This window comes from Amaranthus tricolor, chromosome 9 (genome assembly GCF_026212465.1).
Source record: "Amaranthus tricolor cultivar Red isolate AtriRed21 chromosome 9, ASM2621246v1, whole genome shotgun sequence".
In the NCBI taxonomy this organism is placed as follows: domain Eukaryota; kingdom Viridiplantae; phylum Streptophyta; class Magnoliopsida; order Caryophyllales; family Amaranthaceae; genus Amaranthus; species Amaranthus tricolor.
In genome coordinates this window covers 29,975,349-30,000,578 of record NC_080055.1, presented here as the reverse complement: position 1 = coordinate 30,000,578, position 25,230 = coordinate 29,975,349, and the positions used below count along the sequence as shown (strand labels likewise).

At 33.1% G+C, this 25,230-nt stretch overlaps 3 protein-coding genes across 7 annotated transcripts in view; all 3 read left to right on the top strand.

The window, feature by feature from the left end:
* Window positions 1-1,500: 1,500 nt before the first annotated feature.
* Window positions 1,501-19,964, top strand: LOC130823861 (uncharacterized). 4 transcript variants are annotated; one of them, XR_009046644.1, is made up of 15 exons: window positions 1,501-1,960; window positions 6,679-6,840; window positions 7,038-7,103; window positions 8,087-8,230; window positions 8,307-8,420; window positions 8,585-8,686; window positions 8,762-8,947; window positions 10,941-11,030; window positions 11,103-11,237; window positions 14,417-14,539; window positions 16,467-16,552; window positions 16,625-17,237; window positions 17,327-17,404; window positions 17,980-19,096; window positions 19,182-19,964. XR_009046644.1 is itself a non-coding variant. In XM_057688675.1 (15 exons), the coding sequence occupies exons 1-14, from the start codon at window positions 1,673-1,675 to the stop codon at window positions 19,018-19,020; spliced, it is 3,228 nt and encodes a 1,075-aa protein (XP_057544658.1). In that variant the 5' UTR covers window positions 1,501-1,672; the 3' UTR covers window positions 19,021-19,036; window positions 19,151-19,964. The 4 variants fall into 4 exon arrangements, 3 of the variants coding, with proteins under 3 accessions (XP_057544658.1, XP_057544657.1, XP_057544659.1); XM_057688675.1 differs by having other exon boundaries at window positions 17,980-19,036; window positions 19,151-19,964; XM_057688674.1 differs by having other exon boundaries at window positions 17,980-19,964.
* A 374-nt stretch (window positions 19,965-20,338) lies between these two features.
* LOC130823862 (uncharacterized) lies at window positions 20,339-21,454 on the top strand. Its single transcript, XM_057688677.1, has one exon. The coding sequence runs from the start codon at window positions 20,757-20,759 to the stop codon at window positions 21,213-21,215; it is 459 nt and encodes a 152-aa protein (XP_057544660.1). The 5' UTR covers window positions 20,339-20,756; the 3' UTR covers window positions 21,216-21,454.
* A 3,467-nt stretch (window positions 21,455-24,921) lies between these two features.
* Window positions 24,922-25,230, top strand: part of LOC130823860 (uncharacterized) — a 1,101-nt gene continuing 792 nt past the window's right edge. The window contains exons 1-2 of one of the 2 annotated variants that reach the window (XM_057688672.1): window positions 24,922-24,994; window positions 25,089-25,230. The exon at window positions 25,089-25,230 is cut by the window's right edge and continues 44 nt beyond it. In XM_057688672.1, the coding sequence (XP_057544655.1) occupies window positions 24,989-24,994; window positions 25,089-25,230 (148 nt within the window). In that variant the 5' untranslated portion in view covers window positions 24,922-24,988. The remainder of the gene's footprint in view (window positions 24,995-25,088) is intronic. The other variant, XM_057688673.1, reaches the window with a different exon arrangement.

Sequence of the window (25,230 nt, the reverse complement as noted above, 5' to 3'; positions counted from 1 at the left end):
ATAAGAGGTAATCATTAGCATCTAGAAAATTAGAAAAAAGTAAATAAGAATAATAAAATAATAAAATGGTGGAATCATTATTGTTGTATTATGATTTTATTAATGATACATGCCAAAGGTTTTTCTACATTTACAATACAAAAATAAAACAAAAAAATGTTAATCTTGAACATAATTACACAGCCAATTACAACGAGTTTAATACTACATCAACCTATAGATGAAGATGTATATGGATTAAGCTTAAATTAGAAAAGAACCACAAATTATAAACATAAACTAATTACACTATAAATAGAAGTTAAATTGAAGTGACTGAACCATCAAACATTGTTCATATTGACAGCAAATTGTAAACTGAAGTTGATGTAGTTGCTTCTTCTTTCCCCCCAGCAAATTACACTATTCCTACAATTATTCATATTAAATTGCTTAATAAAATCCGGCTTTTCCTCCTTTATCAGCAAACACGTAATCATAGCAAACACCATTTTTCAACTTTTTTGTTCCAGTAAACATCGTTCCATCAATAGTCTCAGTTTATAGTAAACATATATTTTGATAAAAGAAATCTGAAATTGGCTTCAGTTTTGACTTTTTACTCGTTCGTTTTAATAATGGATGATCTTTTATATTACGAGTCTAAAATTCCTGAAGAATTATATGATGATTTTGATGTAGGAGATGATGTGTTAACAGAAGAAGTTGTACACAATGAAGTAATAAGGGACTTGAAGCCTTTTTTTTACCTCAATGGTCCCCCATTGCAAATGATCCAAATTGTAACAAATATATTACAATAACATTAACTATATGAAACCAAATGCAATCAGATTAGATCTGATCAGACGAGATCAAAATAAATCAGACTAAATCAGACCAGATCAAACCAAATCAGACCAAACAAGCTCAAATTAAATTATAAAGCTTTAGCTCAAATCCAATTGAAATAAACCAAATCAGACTTCTCTTAGCCTCCAAGAGGTTTAGGTCATGTCCTCAAAGAGGTGTAGGTCTGGTCTTCAAAGAGGTGTAAGTCATGTAAGTTATTCTTTATTTCTTCATCCCACGTTCTTTTAGGTCTTCTTTGACTTCTCTTACCCTCCACTATGATGCTTTCGATCCTTCTCGCGGGTGAGTTAAAAGTCTTTCTTTGTACATGCCTAAACCATCTCAATCTATTTTTACGAATCTTTGAAGAGATAGTGGCAACCCCTAGTTACTACACATCCACCTTAGCATACGCATTTCTAAACTTTCATCTTATGTTCAAAAGTCTTCTTTACGAGCCAACATTTATCCCATAAAACAAAGCATGTCTGATTGCAAAAATTATTAATATCAATTTTATATAATTTTAGTTATGAACAATTAGAAATATTACGACTTTAATAATTACTTGATAAATATGTCTAAAATAAATAAGACCAAACCACTAGTATGGTGAGAATATAGTGTAAATTAGTAATAGTATAGTTTATTTAAACCGAGAATACGTTGCTGTGCGCTTAAATGAAAGCCGAAGGAAAAGAATTACGTTAAAAGAAGCCTGAACTCCACGTTCAAAGTCTCATTGTCTCTCCGACCTTCGTCTAAAGAATAACGTTACAAAGTAGGAGCAAAAAGTAAAGAAAAAAAATATATCAAAAAAAACAATAGACTGTGGAAAAGCATGTTTCAGTTATTCCGAGCGAAAGATAACGGCAAATCTTCGTCGGAAACTCCATCTCCGCCTCTAAAGTCTCCTGAATTTAACACTCCTACTTCTACACCGTCGTCTTCTTCCGCGCCGCCTATGACAGGACCTGCTCGGCCAATTAGGTTTGTGTACTGTGACGAAAAAGGAAAGTTTAGACTAGATCCAGAAGCCCTTGCTACCCTTCAACTTGTCAAAGATCCTATTGGTGTTGTCTCTGTTTGTGGTCGTGCACGTCAGGGCAAAAGTTTTATTCTCAATCAGGTATTTTTTTTTCAGTTAGGGTTTTTGAATTAGGTTTTCAGTTGAATGTGGGATGTTTGATACTTTAGAGTGAAAAGACGTTTACTTTAATCGTTATTGTAATGTGCATTGGACTTTTGTGATTGTTTGCTTTTGTATTTAGGGTTTAAGTTTGAATGAAATTGAATTACTTGGAGAATTGTCTGGTTTCTTAAATAGCATTACCAATTGGGTTCTTTTTGTGATTTTAATGTTGAAGTTTGGAGGATAATTGCTAATTACGTTTATTTTGTGGATTAGTGGAGATTGTAGTGGCATTATACAGGGTGAAACTATTAGCCGAGTGAATATTGTCACCGAATTTAAGATCTTGCTCATGGCTGTTTGGTGACAACATATTTCCATGTATCTTTTTTTCTTGCATATGTTTCCCATGGCATCAATCGCTTTATGCTAGTTGTAGCCAAGTCCCACCCAAAAACTTTCCTGAGATAAGAAATGAAAATGGCACCCTTTTAAGTTCTACTTTTTTTTTCATAGGAAGATCATATTCGTAGTCCTAATAGGTATCTATAAGAACATAGAAGGGACATAAAAACATAAATGGAGTTTCTAACAAGTTCTTTTTCCATTTTCAATTTAGAACCACCTATTTTCTTTTAAAATGATTTATTAATTATATAGCCACTTGGTTTAGTTTATTTATTTATTATTATCGCAAAGTTCATTTTGTATGAGCTATAGGCACTATAAATAGAAAAGTGCAACCATTGTAACCAAATGACCGGACTTTTTAATGATATGCTTAATTGGTTTTTAACCTTTGACTTTACTTGTTTACCTTTTACCAACTAACATAACTCATCCTACCTAACCCTAGTTAACCGTCCTATTGTTTAGTCCCATACATCTTCTTCAACCAACTATTCCCCTCCCCTTCCTTGCCTCCATTGTTCTCTTAACACTTAATCTTTGTCTATAATTATAACAACCCGACTTACCGGTTGACTAAATACGACAGGTCATCACGAGGTTTACTAACCCAAAGAACCCAAATCTTTAGTCATAGCTTATGAAAAGGGTCACAAGATCTAAACATAACTGTAACATCTAATTTTAATTCCAAACATCTAGACCAAATTCTAAAATATTCATACAACTATAAAAGTCCACAATAGTCAACATAACCAAATCTACTACACTCTTACTAAAACTCAACACAAACACTACAACTTATATACATACTCAAATCCAAAATAACTTTTAGGTATACTCTAGTCACCTTTGATATCCCTTCGTTCCCAGCCGGTACCGATCTGTAAGCAATATAAAAGATGGAAACAATAAGGAGTTAGATTTAATTGAATGAGCATAAGCAATTCAAAACAAAACAAACATGATAAATCAAAATAAAAGATTTAAAAGCAACATGAGTCCTAGATCTTTGTGCGCACTAGGAGTCTAGTTGAGAGGAACATCCATAGCTCTAAGGTTGTGTTACTCTCGGGTGAAACTAGTCAATATTTTAATGAAAATTTGCCTCAAAAATCGGGAGTAAGAGACATTTTCCCTCTACTCCGTCAATGACCAACTCGTGAGCTCAATCCATTGACCATATCACAATATCAGCATAAGTAATCAACAAGTTCAACTCATTAGTTTTCAATTTCAAAGAAACTTCAGTAAATCAGTTTTCAAGAAAAGTAGTTTGGCCAGACCCTTTAAGGGACTGCTACTACTCACCGACAACGTCGCTTCAAGGAGTCGAGTCAGGTTCACAGCTATAAACTAGAAAGGGTTCCTATATTATATCGTCTCTTGAAGCATAACAAAATTACAACATCAACAAGAGCATTCGATACAATTATACTAACATATAACTTAACAAATCTCCTCCTAAGACTGAAAATTAAACCAATAATTTATTCTAGTATGTCTAATCATTAAAGACTTGTGCATGTTCGAACTCAAACCACAATAAGCCATAAAGGTAACATAACCATGCTTTAAAATTCATTTACATCCTTTTAAAGATTACCCACCTTCATAATTCTCTGTATTTCTCCAATTAAACACCAATATGTACATTTAAGCCCAACATAAAAAATCCTCAAAGAACTAATAATCCATTCAAGAACATCAAACTATCCAAATTAATACAAACAAAAATTAGTTATCCCACAAGTAGCGATTTCCACAATAATCCCCTAATTCACCCAAGAACAACTTATCATTTACTTTACCCTTATTATCATTTTCCAAGTAAATTTTACGACCCCCAACATCAAACCACAACACCAATAATTTTCATAGTCTCAAACTAATCATCAAGATCCACAACTAAGCCCAACAGATGATTTCTTAAATTTTCCTTGACAAAATTCATAATCTTAACCTTTCTTTAAACCAATTTAAACATTCCAAGATTCATCTAATACCAATCATCAATAGATTCACCCAATTAAATGTAAACAACACACATATAATAATTCATGAAGTTCTCTCATCATTTTCATGGTGAGAAAGGTTTTTGATAGTTATTAACACAATGCTAGGGTTCAAGGAAAGAACAATACAAGAATTGCTTAATAGAGTATCATATTATAGCAAGAGAAAGGATTCTATAAACAAGGACTTATTTCATATATTTGCAGCCCTAATTAACCAAAAACGCACCAATTTTCAGAGGAAGGCTTATGATATACCTGAATGAAATTATGGAGAAGAAGTGGGCTGGTTTTGCTACAGTTTTTATCTAGAAAAGGCACCAAAATTGGCTGGACGATGGGGCTGCTGCTGGCTGCTTTGAGGAGTAACCATCAAGAGCAGTTGGTGGTTTTTCAGGTGCACAAAAATCAAGAACAAAGAGGGAGGAAAAAGATCAATTATTTAGTTGAAGAATTCCAGCAATAACCGGTCATTTTCATTGGAAATGGCGAGAGGAGGAAGGTGGTTCTTGGATTTTGTTTTTGTTCAAATTTGGAAGAAGGAAATGGGGCTGCCTGCCTCTTTGAGTTGTGTCAAATGAAATAAGGGAAAAAGAGGATTTTTGTGACAACATAAAGAAAAGGAAAAGAGAAGAAAGAGTACATTAAAACTTATTTATGGGAAAAAGTTATTTTATATGTATATATGTTACACTTAAGACCTAATACTTGATATTCTAAGACCCAAAGTGGCTCCTATTCTAATAGTTGTTTTTAATTTCCCTCGTTCTTAATTATTAATTTTTCAATTTCTCAAATGTTACAATAATTCTCTTCACCTCAAATCCTTTCTAATCTTCTGTTTTCCCCTAAGATTTTATTTCTATCTCATGTATTTCCTTTTTGTTTTTAAAAAAAATCCTAAAATAGTGAATTTTCTGCGAAAAAATTTTCTTCAATGGAGATTTCCTTCAGAATATCTCTCTCTAACTACATTTTTTTGCAAAATTTCACTTTTTAATGGTGATTTTCTATTTCTCTCTTTTCAAGGACTCTTTCCGCAAAAGTTCTCCCTCTTCAATGGCGATTTTCTACTTAATTTTCTCTTCAATGGTGATTTTCAGCAAAATTTTTCCTTGTTAAATAAAATGAAGTGGGCCCTAAAAAGTGGATCAAGATATGAGAGACATGACCAACTAATTACAAATTAGTTCAATAAAAGTTTTCCTTGTTCAAACGTTTTCCTTGTTGAATATCAAGGATGGGAATACGTGGATGGAGATTACATATTCTTAATGGTATGATGGAAATTACATAGATGGAAGACTTGATGGAGAAGGAAAGTAGAGGGTGAAGCTTTTTAATTGAAATTTAAATGGAGGAATGGGAACTGTTAATAACTTGGGTTAAATGTGTATGGTTAAGAGGAAATTCAAAGGTATATTAATTAGTCAATGGTCATTAAAAATTTTAGTCATCGGATTCGAATGAGATTGTTACACTAGATGCATTTTTTAATTTATAGTAGTTAGCCAAACCACCAAACTACATCTTCAACCAAGATCATAACCTTTTTGCTCATACCGTCACGCCATGGTGACCTTTAGTTTTTCACCTATGCAATGGAATAAAACCAATATAATGACAACTGTTAGTGGATTTTGAATTGTTTAGTAGAAAAATCCTAGTGTTGCAAGCAATTTTTAAAATTTAAAATTTTTATTTTTGGATAGGCTAAAGGAAGGTGAGAATTGAACTCAGGATCTTGTCCGAAATGCAGTACTTGCTCTAACTGAGACAAGACCTGATTCTCGTGTAGCATGTAATTTAAATTTATTCCATTCCTTCAATTTGACTTAGTATGGTCATTAAGCATATATTTTATACTAAACTTTAAAGCTTGTCACAAAATAATAGCTTTAAAATGGATCTTACCAACTTTTCTATTCACCATGTGATCACGCAACACCATGATTGTTACCCTAATTGGACCTCATCTTTGATTTTTTTTTTCCCTATGAGTTAAACATTACTGAATTGTGCATTCCTGTATTTCCCGGTGAAGCATGCACTTGCAATTTGCATCCTTTAGCTTTTCTGATGTTGATGTTCGAACTTGTATTTGGTGCTTTTTCTATATCAACTCGTTTTCTTGCTCTCAGCTGAGCTGAATTTTCCTTTCTTGCTTGTCATTAAATGGGATCGTTGTTATACAACCTACTTCTGTTTTTCGCTATGCTCTGTTTTCAGTTTTGAAATCCTATTTAATTGTTTTCTGATAAATATTATTTATGGCTTTTATGTGACTGTTAGCTTCTAGGCAGGAGTAGTGGATTTCAAGTTGCAGCTACGCATAAGCCCTGCACTAAAGGGCTTTGGTTATGGAGTGTTCCATTGAAAAGAACTGCTTTAGATGGAACTGAATATAGCCTTATTCTTCTGGACAGTGAGGGGATTGATGCCTATGATCAGACGGTGAGAGTTACCTGCTTCTTGGGTTTTTGAAGTTGTTTTTATGTGATTTTTTAGTCAAGGTCAAGGGAATTCTTCTTCAGTTTTTCATTTTGAGCTCAGTTTCTTGGGATTTGAATTTAGACTCACCTTCTATTTTACCCCATCATATAGAAGTTGAAGTGTTGTAGCTCATCTTATTTTGTAATTTGAATCTGCAGGGAACATACAGCACCCAGATCTTTTCCTTGGCTGTCTTGTTGTCAAGCATGTTCATCTATAACCAGGTTAGAGAGATGTCTTTATTCTTTTGAATAATTTCTTTTTGATATCTAAGTCCTTTTTCCTAGTATCTAGAATTGTAGTTTAAAAAATCCTTCCTCCAAGTTAGGTATAACTTATTCCAAAAGCGCTTTTGTGCTTATTGTTTTTTATGGGAGAAAAGAAGACAAAGGAGTTTTTGTGTTCATTGAAGAGAGCGAAAGAAAAGGAAAAAGAAGCATTTTTCTGGTTCTAAAATATAGATAGAAAGTGAAAACGGAACAAGAAATATTTGATTGGAGCCCTAACACTTAGCACTTGGCAGACTTCTCCCCCACCACCACACATCTTCTCTTTTATTTTTTTTGTTATTCTCCTCTATGGTATTTCTTCTGGCTTCATCTTCTTTCTTCTCTTCTTGCCTTGGTTTTTCAACTATTTCGATTTTCTTCCTATGCCTCTTCTTTCGTATGTTTTTTCTTCTTTCATTTATCCTCTTCAATTTTATGCCTCATCCTCTTTTATTCTTCTCTGAATTATCTGGATTATGGATTCATCATCTTTTCTTCTCTTTTATGGGGCTCTTCTCTTTTTTTCCTTCTCATTTGTAATGATAATCAAAGAGAGAACTATTAGACAAACATGCTTCAGAATATGGGTTTAGGTGCTCTTTTATACCATTTGGTGCTATATTAGTGCATTGATATGTATGTTTTAAGTCTTTTAAGCAATTCTATTATAGTATCATGTTATTGAGTATCAAATATGATTTGGAATCTTTTTTTTGAGCTTTTGAGCAAAAATGTATGCCTCACCTACCAAAAGCTCGTGTCTGGGCTCAAGGCCCTTTTGCTCCTTGGTGCGCGTTGTGTCCTTTCAAACTAATCATTGTAAGTTCAGCACTGTGATGCCTTTGCTTTTGAAACATGAAAAAAAAATGCGTACTACTAAGCACATTCTAATTTTAGATCAACAAATGTTACACTAATTCTTTCATTGTGTGATTTAGATGGGTGGAATTGACGAGGCTGCTCTTGATCGTCTCTCTCTTGTAACGGAAATGACAAAACATATTCGAGTGAGAGCTTCTGGGGGCAAGACTTCAGCATCTGAGCTTGGACAGTTTGCACCAATCTTTGTTTGGCTTTTGAGGGTAATTACTTTACAAGCTTTTGATCTAATTTTGTGTTGTTCTCTGGAGTGGTCTTGCTAAATTATTGGTGTTACAGGACTTCTATTTGGACTTGACTGAAGATAACAGGAAAATAACTCCACGAGATTATCTGGAGCTTGCTTTGAGACCCGTCCAAGGAGGTGGCAAAGATGTTTCTGCTAAGAATGAGGTATCAGTTGGCAAGAAGTCTTATTTTATGTGTGAAATAAGTCCAGCTTCTTATTGGAATTCAGGATGATCTGTGCTTTAACTTGTGTACAAAGATTTAAAATGGAAAATAGTTGTTTTCATTGCTATCCTGAAAGCTGTGTGCATCACCTTGTTGATGATTAGATTCGGGAGTCAATTCGAGCTCTTTTTCCAGATAGAGAGTGCTTCACCCTTGTGCGGCCACTAAACAATGAAAGTCAACTTCAGCGTCTGGATCAAATCTCTGTTAGTATCTCATTCAATAAATTCTTTATCCTGGTTATTGCTTTTGTCTAATGAGATTATTTTTATCATGTGTAGCTGGAAAAATTGAGGCCAGAATTCCGATCTGGTTTAGATGCATTGACAAGGTTCGTATTTGAGAGAACTAGGCCAAAGCAAGTTGGAGCAACTGTAATGAATGGACCTATGCTTGCTGGTCTTACACTGTCGTTTTTGGATGCCTTAAATCATGGGGCAGTCCCTACTATCACGTCTTCTTGGCAGGTTAGTATCAGTTGTAAAATTCAGTTTGTTATTTCCTTCAATTGACCTCTTCAATTGAATGACTTTTTTGGAGCCTCATGAGTCATGACGTGATGTTTTTTTCAGTCATTTCCTCATGGGTAAGATTTGAGAAAAATTTATTTGATCACCATTACCAGGCTCACACTTGTGAAATCATGGCTTCCTTAATTAATGCAAACTTGAATGAATATGGAATAAGAGATCGTTTTTAACACAATTTGAGCTTTATAATTTTATTACTCGGCATAGTGAAGAAACAAGGCCGAATCGTCTCGCATCGACTACATTGTCAAGGGATATCTCATGCTTCAGACCAATGTTTAGGCATTACGATAACCACACCTTTCTTATTACTGCATCACCATTTTGTTACTTCGATCGCGACTAGCTAAATTTATTTAGTAGAAGGGACTAAGCTAGTGATACCAGATAAACCTTTAGTCTTATTAATACTGATGTTTAGATATTCATTTGAATTTTTTTCCAGAATAACAGGCCAACCATTGTGATTTTCTAGTGAGTAGACTGTAGACATTAAATCTGCAAGTTCCGCAAACAAATTCCCCAGTGTAAAACTCTTTATTTTTTTGTTCCTATTCTTCAAATCTTTAACCTTCAGATTTAGACTTCGCATTATTGGCATACTGTCATTTGTCTATCAAAGCTCTTTGATTGGTCTCTTATTCCCATTACTGATACATTGTTTAGGTATCTCCTTTTATTTTTAGTAGTAGAGTTGTAATTGTTTTTTACATTTCATGCCGATGGGAATGTCATTTCAGCACCAACATCCTAGGGTAATCGATGGTTGGAGTGTTTAGGAGTGAAACTAAAAGAGGTTCTGTTTAGTATTGTTGTGACTTTTGAGTTACTTGTTTTTTTTCTAAAACTTGGAAGAATTCTATTAAAAAATGTCATCATTTTTTAATGTTTTAAATCACTATAGAATAAAATGAAAAAACCGTTTCTATTCTTATCAAATCTTGTTTTAACATTGTTTCTAATAAAGATAAAGAAACACCTTTTGTTTTTGGCTTTCAATTTAACTTGTTAGACTCGATGATTGGGTTTATTTATAAATATAATAGTTTGAATGTAACTATAATGCCTAAGCCTTGATCTCAAGAGTCTGAATGAGAAGAAAAGGAATGTATATCATCATTCAAAATAAAACATTTTTGCCAACCCGGTTACAATACCAACTTATGAAATTTGAAGGCTAGTGAAATTTGAAGAACGGACTGTACTAAGATGCTAATCTTGTATAAAATCAAAGAATTATGCGCAGGGGTCTTTATTATCTTTTGTCATTTCATTTTCGCCTTTGGGTCAACTAAGATAATAGATGAATGTGATTAACTTTCATGTTCTTGTGCATATTTTTTGTTCTAGTTCTTTTTCCCTAAATCCATAAAAGTTCTTGTTGTCCTAATGCCCGACATTGGCGTAAGTTGGTTTGTTGCATATGTTTATCTCTGGAATTGTTTAAATGATTTATTATTTTGGTTCTTTTCCTAGTATAATCTTAACTTGATCATTACTCTCTTTGTCCTTGATTTGAGTTATGATTTTGTTACATTTTCTTTTATAGAAATGATCCTACTATTTTCTTTACTTACCATCTACACATTTCTCTTTTCTTCTAATTTTTTTCTTACCCTTCTATCACCCAAACCACTAATAAAATTTGTAGGCAAACAATTCATAGCAATCTCAGGGGGACACAAGTATATTTAAGATTCAAATTATTAAAATTTTTTATTTTTGATCATTTTAATTCTATATCTTCATTTATTGAATGTATATTTGGTAATTTGCATAATTTGAGCCTTAACTTGGTCTTGCTGATAAGAAAATTAACAAAATAATTTTCACTGTGATGTGATCAACTGTAGGATCTGATTTGTTTACTTCAGTAACAATAATCATATGCTAAAAACTTTTTTTAAAGCATGAACTCTTTGTTCTATAGAGTGTTGAAGAATCAGAGTGTAGAAGAGCATTTGATTCAGCAACTGAAGAATACATGTCCTCATTTGACCGTTCTAAGCCACCAGAGGAAGTACGTATAGTCCTGAAGCAAATGTTTGTTAGTATCTATTCTATCTGCATGTTCAAATTCTTTTTGTTTTAGGCAGTACTTAGAGAAGCACATGAAGTGGCTGTACAGAAGGCCTTGGGCATCTTTAATGCTTGTGCAGTAGGTGCTGGTTCAGTTAGGCAGAAATATGAGAAACTACTCCAGGCCTTTTTCAGGAAGGCTTTTGAGGTACTCGTTGAACAACTTATTATTTTTTCTATTGTTTGAAGATCATGTGCTGTTAATGTTACTGTTTCCTCTATACTACTGGCACCCATTTGGAGCCAGTATCTAATATCCAATATATGTTGTTCCCCTACAACTGTTATGATATGGTCTTTAAAGATTGGCTTATAGGGTTTGCTTCTATTCCTTCATGTTTGTGGTATTCAGACTAACTCTAGTTTTTGTCAACCTTTTTCTTGACATATTTGGAGTTTGTTTATCGTCCCTTATTTCGATGAGATCAAATATTTATAGTTTTTTAGTTTTGGACATTGGCAGATCTTGAATACCTTTTGTGGGGTATGCAACTTAATATTAAACCAACTTTAAGAGGCCAAATTAGAATTTGATAGCAAATTTATTTTACCGCATGTGCATGGTGTACGTGTGGATGCGGGTCGAACACAAGAAAACTAAGATTAATATGGTTTACTAAATCTAGTTGATACGTAGTAAGAACAAAAATATTTAGTGGAGAATTATATCTAAAAATCTAAAATCTAGAGCGTGGTTATCAATATCAATAATTATGAAAAAACTGGGGTACTAGGTAACACCACAATTTCGCATGGATAGTTTTTTTTTTTTTTTTTTTTTTTTTTTTTTTTTTTTTTTTTTTTACTGATAATGGGTCATATAATAATGGATTAAGATCTTGTCACTTTTGTATTGGCGTCTTAATGATTGACTATCTGATTAAGAGTTAATTGATTCTAATCTCATATTGTCATCTTCTTGATTGAATTAATAAGTTTTAACTTACATTTATCTTAAGACTACATTAATCCTATATTGTTGTCTTGTTGATTAAGTTAACAAAGAATTTTGACCTAAATTTAATAACGCAAAGATTTAATTAAAGACCCATAATTCTATGAAAAACATTTGGTAATATCACATAATGGGGCTCAAACCATCAACAATGGAAAGAAATCAACTCATTAAACATGGTTATAATAACAAAGAAAATTTATTAAATCTAAACGTGATGCTAGACATGAATAATAGGTTAAAGAACATTTATTAAATTAAGAATTGAAAAACAAATAATAAACTAGAATAACTTGTAATAAAAGCAATAGGTTTGAAAAGGATGAATTTTGAAATAAAAACTAAGTTTATTAATTTCTATGGAAATTTAACGCAAGATATAATTAACTCCAAAAACTACAAAGGAAAAAGCTACAGAAGGAGATAATTAACATAGGTTAATAGCCTCCATAGGAAATAAATTAATCAAATAAACTACAAGGACGAGACGAAATAGCAACTCCACATCTCTAAAAATAATAAAGTCGAGTGACTTTTTTTGGGAGATGGAGAAAAAATGGACTTGACTTTTTCTTCTGCCTCTGAAACACACAACAAATTTCAAACGATCGTCATTTCTTGCTTTTGTGTCCGATTGTGACATATAATTTTGAAAAGCTCTTGAAATCTAGTTGAATCAATTGGCCTTTTGTATCAATGGAATCTTTCTATCAAAATTATAATCAAAAGAATAAACATGTATCAAATTTCATCTCAAAATTTTTACATTATGAACACATTTTAATTATTTTGCATCTCTTCTTTGTCAAACCTCTTCAACAAAGCCAAATCACCCTATTAAACTCCCTCATCAAAACCATAAGAATTATGCTATAAGCGATCAAAACCATTCAAAATCAACATAGATGGCATATTCATAGGGTCTTAAATAATGTAAATAAATAACAGTTAGTTAGAGTTGTATTTTAGGTTGTTATGTTAGTTAGTCTTTTATTAGCCTTTATTCTTATTTGTATAACCCCTCCCATATCTTATAAATAGAGGGGAGTATGGGATGTTTTGGATAGGAAATAACTAGGCATTGAAGTGGAATCACTTAGGAGTTTATGGGAGACTCGAACGTCCTATAGTATCGTTCTTGTAATTCAATAATAAAGTCAGTTTTGGTTACTATCTCGGGCTGATCTTTTACAGAATTATGCTATAAACGATCAAAACCACTCACAATCAGCATAAATAATCAAATTGAATGAAGTTGCAAAATCTTTTTAAACAATTACAACTACTGTGAAGAAATATAAATTATGAGAATAAGTGCAAGTGTGACACTTATCAGAAAATTTTAGCATCAAATGTTAATTTTTTGGGGTCGGACTCTTAGAAGAAGATCCGCCTTTGGTTTTAAATTATATAGTGAACTATATTTGAATGGATCATGTGCAGTTTTTATTTTCGTGAAGTTATAAATGATATTTTCTTCCAAGGGTCATTTTGAAACAATCTCTTTGTTATCACTATTAAGGGTAATGTTGTATACATTTAATCCCCAAATCCCGCCTAAATGATAGCCCCATCGGGGTAGTAGAAAGGATGTAATGGATTTGGAGTTTGATTTGGTTGAACTTATTTCCCTATAAAATACAAATTCCTTGGAATTATAAGGGGTAGCATGGGAGATGAAACTTCCTAAAAAATTGCAATCCCTATGGGACATGGGAAAAAAATTACCTAGGAGGGGCTTAGTGAATCAAACTTCAGAATTTTAATGGATTAACCAAACACTTAGGCTATTTCCTCAGAATTTGACATGGCAAGTAATTTCCCTTGAAGTACAATTTCTCATGGCAAGTGACTTCCCATGATTGTGAACCAATCAAATTTTGTTGTATGTCATTTATGTTTTTTAATATAATCCTTATTATAAAATTAGAGGTATATATAAAAGATAATCATGATATGACCAGTTTTGGAAAACCAGCAAGTTGCTATATAGGAGGAATTTTTCAGCAAATGTCACTTATAAATGTTTTATAATGCTGCTTGGTGCTTAAAAGTTTCCGTTATAAGCTCCCGATCAATTTACTTAAGACGATTCTGAATTTTAGATTTGTCAAAACTAAATGGCTTGGTTGAGTCTCATTTTTTGGGCTTTAAGTGCTAAGGTTATTTGGTCTTTTTTTTTCATGAGGTTGAGTTCTTGCCGTAGGTATTTTTACTATTCTGTAAGCTGGGTTGCAATTTGTTTTATGAAGTAATTTATCTAGCTTCTGAGATACAGGGTCTTTAGTCTGGGGAAGTTAGTTTTCGATTTATGGACTTGTGGTACTTGCTTGGCTATGCAATGAATTGTCCTAAATGATGTATTTTTCCAGGATTATAAGAGAAACGCCTTTATGGAAGCAGATATGCAGTGCTCAAATGCTATTCAGAACATGGAAAGGAGATTGCGAACTGCGTGTCATTCTGTTGACGCAAAACTGGAGCAAGTACTTAAGGTGATTTTTTCTTAGTTACTCTTAGTTTCTCAAATTTATGATAAAACTAACAAAGAGGTTGTTTCCGATTAACTTTTGGTAGCAAACGTCATGGGCAAATTCACATAAATAAAATGTACACATGATTTAATTAGTCATTCACTGATTGATTTGCCTAATTGGGGTTGAAAAAAAAAATTCCAACTTTGGTATTCTTTAAGACTTATTTCCCAAAATGGTTTTCATAAAATTAGTTAGTTTTATTAAGCTACAATTTTTTTGGTTTGGTAATTCCAAACCTGCAAGAGGATGATGTTATTTTATCAAGCAAATATACGTGTTAAAAAAATTCAAAAAAATCTCACAAGTCTTACAGAAAGAGCCAAATGTCCAAAAAATTACTTCAACATACGACCAAAAATCTAAATCAAGTTCAAAAGTCAAAATCAATAAAGATATTTGTCGAAACTACTATCCTTAATTTGCAAATTGGTTAAGGCTGTCAAAGAACTTGTGTGACTTTACCATGACTAAAGCCATAAAGACATGTCAAACCAAGCAAAAATCCACATTTAACATTATCAAATTCAACAGACATTCTCTAAAAAAATATATAACAGTTTAACAAACATGCAATGTGCAAGGCTAACTCTAAATGAATATAGCATTATCCTTGTGATATGTTGTTAACAAAAAAAAAAAGAGATGCAAAATTTGATAAAAAAAAAAAAAAGTAGCAATTTGATGTGAATAATAAGCTTCGATAAAGTGTAGTAGGAATTTGAAGTGAATGCTACCATTTTCTTCGTTTACTGTCAATCACAATAAACTGTGAGTGCATTAACAATGGATTATAAAGTGTAGTAGCAATCACCTTTTACTGACAATTGAGGAATTGCATATCAAAGTCAATTGATAAATTGGCTGACAAAGTGAACATCAATATCACATAGTAATATTCGTATTGACAGATTGGCTAACAAATTAAATATCAACATACAATATTTTGATATTCTTATTGACATGACGTAGTAACATCAATAGTTTACCGTAGAGCCGATTGACAGATTTGTGATTATACAAGTCACTTAATAATATTCTTATTCGTTGAGATCCAAAAATATAAGACAATAAATACAAGACAAATAACATCATGACTACAATTTATTAAGTTAATTGTTAGGATAGGATTTCCAAACCAAATATTTTAGCTTAGTAAAACTCCTTACCTATAAGAACACTATTTTGGGAATTAAGTTTTAGAGAATACCAAAGTTGTAATTTTTTTATTTTCCAACACCCATTAAGCAAATCATTCCATTTTACTTTAGTCTATTATATTTCAAAACCAAAGAACCATAAATCTTTGGTCCCATTGAAATAATGGACATAGAGTGTGACTCAATATTAAAAAAGTAATTGGCATTTTTGTTTAGATAAAAAATTAATTATTATTTGGTTGAAACTAGATTTTTGTTTGGATTTAATCCTAAGTCGCTTATTTTGATGGGGACAAAACTAGTTGAAGACACCATATTTGTGTCCTAGACCTTGGATAGTCACCTATGCTTCCGTCTATGTCATATATGCCTTGTTTATTGCTGAGCTCTTTATGTTTGTTATATTTCTTTGGTCATGTTATTAGCTTTAGTGTTTATCTTGCATTGCTTTGTCGTGTTTGTTTTGTCTTGTCTTGTCTTCCTTTGCTTTTCTTTGTATGTCTTTCTCGAGTCGAGGGACTATTTGGCCACATCCTCCTTTATAGGTATGGTTTGCCGTCTTCTGTGCCTCCCTAGTTTCTGAGCGGGATACACTGGATATGATGATGATGACGATGAACTCGCCCCTTGTAGTATTCTGATCATTTAATTTATACCAACTTGTAGCACTTCTTATTCATAAATTCTTGGCAGTTGATGTTAAAACAAGTTGTGATCTTTGTATGTAGATCCTTGATGATCTTTGTTCTGATTATGAAAAATCAACTTATGGTCCTGGAAAATGGCATAAATTGGCAAATTTCCTACAGCAAAGGTAAATTGTTTCCCTTTTCCCTTGAATTTTCATGAAATCAATTGGGCTTAATTTTAACTTTGAAGTTTCCAGTTTGGAAGGTCCAATTGCTGATCTTGTCAGAAAGCAAATAGATCAAGTGTCGTCTGAGAAGAGTTCTTTAAGTTTAAAGTGTCGCTCCATGGAAGATAAGATGAATTTGCTCAATAAACAGTTGGAAGCCAATGAGAAATCGAAAGCTGATTATTTAAAGCGTTATGAAGACGTTTTAAATGAAAAGAAAAAGGTTGCTGATGAGTATATGAGCCATATAACCTCTTTGCAGAGCAAATGTAGTTCCTTGGAGGAAAGATCTTCTAGCCTTCTGAAATCTCTGGAGTCCGTGAAGTACGAATCCTCTGAATGGAAAAGAAAATATGAGCATGTTTTATCAAAACATAAAGATGAAGAAGAGCAAGCAAGTGCTGAACGAGCTGCTCTTAAGTCCAGAAGTAGTGCTGCAGAAGCGAGACTGGCAGCTGCTCGTGAACAAGTTCAATCTGCTCAAGAGGAAACTGAGGAGTGGAAACGTAAATATGATATTGCCGTTCGAGAAGCCAAAGCAGCGCTTGAGAAAGCAGCCGTGGTGCAGGAGCGTGCGGATAAGACTAGGCAATCCCGGGAAGATAGTCTGCGAAATGAATTTGCTAGTAGTCTGGCAAAGAAGGTCTGACCTTATTTTTCAAAGTTTCAATAGTCTGACTTTCCCAAAAGTTTCTGCTGACTTTTTTTTTTTTTTTTTTTTTTGATTTCCAGGAAGAAGAAATCAAGGAGCAAGCAGCAAAAATTGAGAATGCAGAACAGCGATTGGCAACTTTGAGTTTTGAGTTGAAGGTATGTTTTATCTCGTAATACAAAAACAAAATTCTGTTGTATATCAAATTGTCGATGATTATAAACTTTTGATTCTGAGCTAACAGAGACACTTTGCCATAGTACGCATCTACCATAGCATAAGGTTCTAAGATCTATAGGGTAAAAGCAGAAGCAAAGTTCAAAATGTATTGTGATGAACTGGCTTGGAGGTTTACAGATAAATAAAGCTGAGGTAGTGATGCTGGGATTTAGCGGAAAATACAGATTACAAACGCTATGTAGACTTTTGAGAGGTCTGCTTCTCTAAACTGCCTAGTGAGGCGAAAACCCTTCACAAAACCCAACAAATAATCAGATAGCTAACTTTCGCTAGTCCGCCTTTTTTCATTATATATGGATTTCCCTTATTAGTTTCCTTCCTTTTTCCAGTAATTATCTCCTATTATCGTCTGCTACAAGCTTATTCCCTAACCCATCATCATTTCCTCTCCCAGATGTTTTTCCTGAAATAGGTTATTGATTGTTCTATGTATTTTAAAACTTCTATGCTTAAGGGGGAAATGTTTATTGTTTAGATATATTTGCTTCTGCAGGCAGCTGATTCCAAGATTAGTAGCTATGAGTTAAAAATATCAGGCTTTAGAAGTGACATAAAGGCGTTGAATGAGAAGTTAGATGCTGCAAATGCCGCGGCTCAATCTTATGAGAGGGAAGCTAAAATACTCGAACAGCAAAAGATACATCTGGAGCAGAAATATCGATCTGAGTTCTTGAGGTTTGATGAGGTACAAGACAGATGTAAAGCTGCTGAAAAAGAATCAAAGAGAGCCACTGAGGTGGCTGATGGAGCTCGTTTGGATGCAGCAGCTGCTCAGAAGGAAAAGAGTGAAATTCAGCGGTTAGCTATGGAAAGATTAGCCCATATTGAGCGTGCTGAGAGGCAGATTGACCTCTTGCAGAGAGAGAAAATTGATCTGGCCAATGAATTAGAAACCCTTCGTGCATCTGAGTCAGATGCCAATGCTAAAGTGAGGCTGCTGGAGGCTCAAGTAGAAGAAAGGCAAAAAGAAATTGAATCACTCATGAAGTCTAACAATGAGCAGAGAGCTAACACTGTTCAAGTACTTGAGAGTCTCCTTGAAACTGAACGAGCTGCAAGGGGAGAAGCAAATAGCAGGGCAGAGGCGCTTTCTCATCAGCTTCAGGCTACCCAAGCAAAACTTGACATAATCCAGCAGGAGCTGACATCTGTACGCTTGAATGAGTCTGCCCTTGACGCCAAGTTAAAGACTGCCTCGCATGGAAAACGTACCAGGGTAGATGAGCGTGATGCTATGAACTCTGTCGAAGATATGGATACTGATAAAGCTAGGGCTAGCAAAAGAAGAAAGAATACAGTCAGCCCAATACTGCAAGCAGCCTCAGCAGGTGATGATGATTCGATTTTCACTGGTGGTGATGATGAAAGCAGTCAGCAAGTTGACACAGATGACTATAGAAAGTTTACCATCCAAAGGCTGAAGCAAGAGCTCACGGAACACAATTTTGGTGATGAGGTTTTTAAGCTCAGGGCCCCTGCCAAGAAGAAGGATTTTATTGCTTTGTATGAAAAATGCATCCTGAACAAGTTCTGATGAACCGATTGATATGGTCAGTAGCTCTACCTCTGCAGTGGAGATTCTTGCAGTTTTTGTTTTGCTAGTCATAAAGGTTAGTAATTTTCTGACTACGAGGGCTTTGTGTTTTTGTACATTGCTTCTTCAGGTGAATATATAAGAACTTTGCTTATCTGCAGTTTCATTTTGGTCATGTTTGGCAAGCGACAGGAAGATGTTTGTTTATTTAACGAGAATGGTGAAATTAACAGTATTTCGTCTATATTCTGTAACTACTGTAGGTCTAACGTTAAGATATTGTTGTCCTAGAAACAGTTAGTTGCTCTGGAATATTGAGTTCATTCCTTTTTTATTTATTGTAGGTCTAATAGGTTTGTGGGGATTTTTTCTCACCTAGTAGAGTTCCAAGTTTGTATTCCTTGATGAATTATTTTAGTGAATATGCTGTAATTGTGCTGTCTACTTGATCAACTTTGTTGCAGTGGAGTTTCTTTCTTATATTGGGAAGGAATTAGTGTTAAGCTCGTAGGAGTAATCGATAAACAAATGTTGACTCGTTGAGCTCAAGACCCTTGCCCTTTTGATTTTCCAACATTGACATGATTCTTATTATTAATGCAAATTCAGAGGGACAAATGATTTGTAAGCTCCAAAGATTTTTGTATCTGAGCACAAAGTAGGTGAGTGTCTTTGCAAAGTGTAGGTTTTATTGGGTCATTGGGTGTACATTAATGGGTTAGCAATCCTTATCCTATACTTGGACCTCTTTGATAAGTGAAAGTGATCAATTTACTAAATACATCTCTTTTATTATGGAAATGGATCGAGCTGTATACCTAGTTTATCACATGCTTTTGATATTCTAGTCAGTACTACTGGATGTAGATTTAGAGTAATTGTTCATTTCTTTATTAATTTGGCTACAACTCATTAGATAAAACTAGGTATGATATTGCTAAGGGTGTCACCCTTTTGATGATAAATTGAAGATGAAGAAAGATCACGATCTATGTTGCTCATTCCCGCCTATGTTTTTATTTGACGCCATGTATAGATATTTTTTAGTCAACCAATGACTATAGACTTCAAAACAATCAGCTAGTCTGTATGAGATGGTCTCATCATGAGACAAACACATAATTAGTCAACTTGTGTAATTGTGATTTTTTTAACAATATAAATGTACATGTATTAGTTCAATAATGATGGTCTTATTATGAAACTGTTTTATTTTAAAAATTTGTGTAAAACAACTAAATAAGCAAAACTTCATAATAAAATAGATGGACGCATATTATCCAACCTCAAACAAATGAGGCAAAATTGAAATGCCAAATACCAAACATTATGAATTAGTCTCATCAACAGTGATGTTAGGGGTCTTGTTTGTTACCCTACAAAGAAAGCTGAGATTATTCAATACTGGCGGTTGATGTTGTAACGTGTACGCTAGCCGCTAGGTATATCCTTAGCAGTTAGTTCACTGCTATGTGTGAGTTACAGACTACAGTGTTAACTAAGTAATTGTCCTTTGGTTTTTCATTAGACAATTGATAGATTATTCAATACTGATTCTCAAGCGTATATTGGGACGAAGTCAAATCTTTCAAATTTTATAATTGAGCGGCTATCCGCCCCATATGAAGCCCAACCTATTACTGGTAGCTACAGACCTTACAAAATTCATACTCCACAATTCCTAATTCCTAAAAAGTAAGTAAAAAAAAAAAAAAAAAAAAAAAGAAAGCAAGAAAATGGAGGGCGCTGGTTGGGAGCAAAAAATACAAGCTTTAACACACATCTTAATCAACCCAACAACAAAACCATCTCTCCATTCTCAAATGTTGATATCCACCCAAATCCCCTGCTACCTTAACTGGGATTACCCACCTCTCCTTTGCCCAGAATCCCTAAAAGACCCAATTTTCAACCTAAGATGGAATCTGTGTCTCTTCCTGAAAAGGGCTTCCAGATTTGGAGCTCCCTTGACCTCTTGGAGGTCAAAGTGTCCTTATTATCAACCCCCACCTCTTATTTTTGCTAATGGAGTTGAAGAAGCTAAATGGGATGATGAAGGGAAAAGACTGTATATTAGGAAGAGATTATCAAGGAAAAAACTTGTTAGTGAAGTTAATCCTTTGATTCCTGTTCTGCTTCCTAATCTTCTCTTGTTGTCTTCCCTCTTTTGGAATCCTTTTCCTGAGTATGATTGATTCCGTTATCCAGCTTCTAAAAGCTTTTGGATTTTCTTGTGTGGTGGACGAATGCGTCGCTAGGTTGAGGTGATAGTACAAGAGGGGCCAGTTCTCTCACAAGAATTTGTGTAATACTTATGCCCTAAAGAAACATGCAATAAAGTTGTCCTTTGCAATTTATTTTAGTTTATTTCGATTCAAATTATTTATTTTTATTTTAGCCTCGAACTTTTATCTATCATAATATTTTTTGTTTAGTTAAATCTCAATTTGTTCAGTAGAATAGGGAATAGTAGCTTTTAGAATATTATGTGACCAAAGTATGCTCTAAAGCTAAAGGATAATGCAGAAGATATTTAAATAAAGATGAAAATTTACATCACTTAACTAGCTAAGAAGATTTTCGGATATTCAAATGGTAGTTTCGTTATAAAGAATAATACATGGTAAAATAAAAAGGTCAAGACAATTATCAATAAAAAAAAATGTTATCTTACATTTAGAAAATGCAAGAATAGGGAAACTTAGTCAAGTGCAAGAAGATCAAAACCAAAACAAAAATAATAGTTGTGGGGCAAATTAAAAGCTTTTATAGAGTTATTTGACAAATTAGATTCTAAAGAATGAGAAAAAGATATATAGAATGACTAAGAAGATGTAAGCAAAAACTAACAACATAAGTGTAGTGAAGTGTATTAAGGATAAGGATAAAAACATTCTAGTTTAAGATGAGAACATTAAGAATCGATGAAGGGAGTATTTTGATGATCTATTTGATGGACAACAAGGAATGTTGTAAAGGACACAATAATCACTCTTTTAGATGAAAATAGAGAATTTATGCAAAGAACACAAAAATCAAAGGTGGGCATTGAAGAAAATGAAGCTAAAGACATTAATCGGGCTCAAATGGTATACATATTGAGGATTTGAGGTATGGAGATGCCTAGGGGCGATTGGAGTGACTTGCTATCTGATCTATTCAATAAGATTTAGAGGACAAACAAGATGCCCAATGACTGAAGAAGTACTCTGGTGCCTATTTACTAGAATTAAGTGCGGGTGACGAAAATAGAGAGCAGTTGTACGAATTTTATATGATTGAGGTGTACCCTTTAAGTTTTATCGAATGAATATTAGATCGATGCTACTATATGGATCTAAATGTTGGGCTTTTAAAGAGGATCATAGTCCAAAGGTAAGAGTAATGGAAATGCATATGCTTAAATGGATGAGTAGACATACCTTGAGGATAGAATTCAAAACGAAAATATAAGAAATAGTTTAAGAGTTGCAAATATTAAGGAACAGACGAAAGAGAATCATTTTAGGTGGCTTGGGCGCGTGCAAAGTCAAATTATTAGCCTACCTATAATCCTGTATGGAAAATAAAGAATAGGAGCTAGGAAGACTTAAAAAAAGGGTGAGAAAGACTAAAGATATCTTCGAGGACTTGAGTGAAATTAGATATGAAAGATTAGGACTTACAAATTGCGATGATAGGAAATTGGAATGAATGGAGAAGAGTCTCATAAACGACAATTGAAACTAATATATTGGTTTATGTAGCCGATTCCAATCTTTTGGGATTAAGACTTTGACATTGTTGTACTAGTTGTTGTCAAGTAATAGATTACATTAATTTTTCTTTTTTAAATAGATAAATACAAATTCTTAGATGAGACGGTCTCATGATGTAAATATATCTATTGAATTAACCCCTATACATTTAGTGTAAACTACAGAAGTTAAGAATTCAATTTATAATGTTGTGCGGTTGATGAAAAAAAAAAGACAACAATTATTGTCTTATAAATCTATCTTGGGACATTAATTAACCCAAACATATGCTAAAATAATTAGTAAAAGGAGGTATTATAGAATACCTCTTATTATTGTTTTGTATTTGTTGATAGCAATGTTTGATCGTAGGAACTAGAGGGTGGAGATTTGTTTTCCTTACCACTAGTCTAACTACGTAGTTGCTACAACTTAGTCTCAAAGATTTAAAAATATGTTATCACGCAATGCTCTCAGATCAATTAGGAGCAAATTCTGTGGTTGTGATTTTCAAAGTAAATCACCATAATGATTTATCAAACAGCTAGTCTCTTGAGAGACCGACTCTTTGAGAGACGTATCTCAAGTCCAATTCATTAAAAATTAATGCCTACTTATCGTATTTTTATGTCTACTTATATTATCTTTGATACTTACTTACCATATGTCTATTTTCAACATTTTAAATGTCTATTTACATTATTCTTAATGCCTACTTATAATATTTTAAAAAATATATAATGGGTCAGTCCAATTAGAGATGGTCTCTCAAAAAGACCGTCTCTCACAAAATTTGTGTCTTTTCTTAATATTAACGTCCAACAGAAAGGGGACAATAATAGTATACATGAGAGAATATGAAATTTGAGTCATTATTTTCTTAAAAATAAAACACAAATTGTTATGAGAGATGGTATCTCTGAGTGACGTATTATATATATGGGCTAAATAGTCCAACTAATACAATTTAAAGAGAAAATAAGAATATGAGCTTCATGTTGTGAGGTCGTCTCTTTGAAAGACGGTCTCTCAAAAGAGTAGCTGAAGAAAAAAAGGAGACCACATGTTAAATGTTTTGAATCGATTCAAAATTAGATCTTGTGTTTATTTTGCTTTTTACGTAATATATATATATATATATATATATATATATATATATATATATATATATATATTAAATCAGGTCAAATTAGATTCGGTTACAAAATTGAGTAAATATCAAATCATCGACTTTGTTTGAACAGCTCTATGTTTTACCATTTTGTCAATCAAATAAACTATTTATAATTATAATGTTGTACCTTTTGGGAGGCTTTAATTTAGAACTACATACATACAGATTGTCCTTTTCTTTCATTGTTTTAGTGAGTAGTTTGACCGTTAAGTTTGGAGAGCTCCATAGAAGTCAGTTCTATAAGTAATTGCTTAGAGTACGTCTTGTGTCAGGTTGTCACTCGTGGTGTATTGATTGTGGTGGCTTAGATTTAGATCTCTTCCTCATTTTTATGCCACACGTGCAATAAGTGTGATGAGTGTAAGATCATGGAATTTTCTAGATGAGGAATCTAGATTCGGACATGCAAAATCGACATACGAGTTGAGTTTAAACTATTCAGCCTATTCTATACTAATATTTTGAATCCGCTCTTTTACAATTATTTTTGAAAAAAACTAAATTAAAAGTAAAAGCAATTAAGATGCAATGTCATTGTTATTTGGTAAAACATGCATGGTTAGATTTATGAATAAATACAATAAATTTGATTAGCTATGATAAATATGATATATAAAAATACTTGTATAAAATAATTAATTAAAGCTTACTCAATTGTGTATAGTTATATAGAATTGAATTGAAACATTGAATTGGTTAATTGAACCAAAGTGGTTAATGAGGGTGAAGTTTGAAAGGTTTAGCATGTAATATTAGAAGATGAAAACAGTTGAACTAACATGTCAATAGTTAAAGTAGATGATGGATTAGTAAGGGTGAACCACTTTCTAACTTTAAAGTTTAAAGTGGGTTACTTAATTAAGGAACTTAGGAAGTTGCTTAGTGCTTCATTGGAAATTCCACCTGCCAATCTGAATTTAATTCCCCATGTTAATTTGAAGGCAATTTAAGGCTTTAAATATACTTCATATGATCCATTATTTCATGATCAAAATTAATTCCCTTTTGATCAACTCTTGTCTTCTCTTCCTCTGCCAACCTAGTACCTACCTATGGTATGGAGGTAATAAATAATTTTATTTTTTTTTTTTGCTTGTGTTTTAGAGAAGTAAGAAAATTAATTAATAGGCCATTTTTTATATGTATAATTGATGCAGAATAGTGAAAGGGAAATAGGGTGGCCATTAGGACTAGGGAGTATGTACATGAGGCTTAGATTGATGGAAAACTTGGGAAATACAAATATAAATACAAATACAAATACAAATACAAGATCAGCTTTGTATTTGGCCTCAAGCA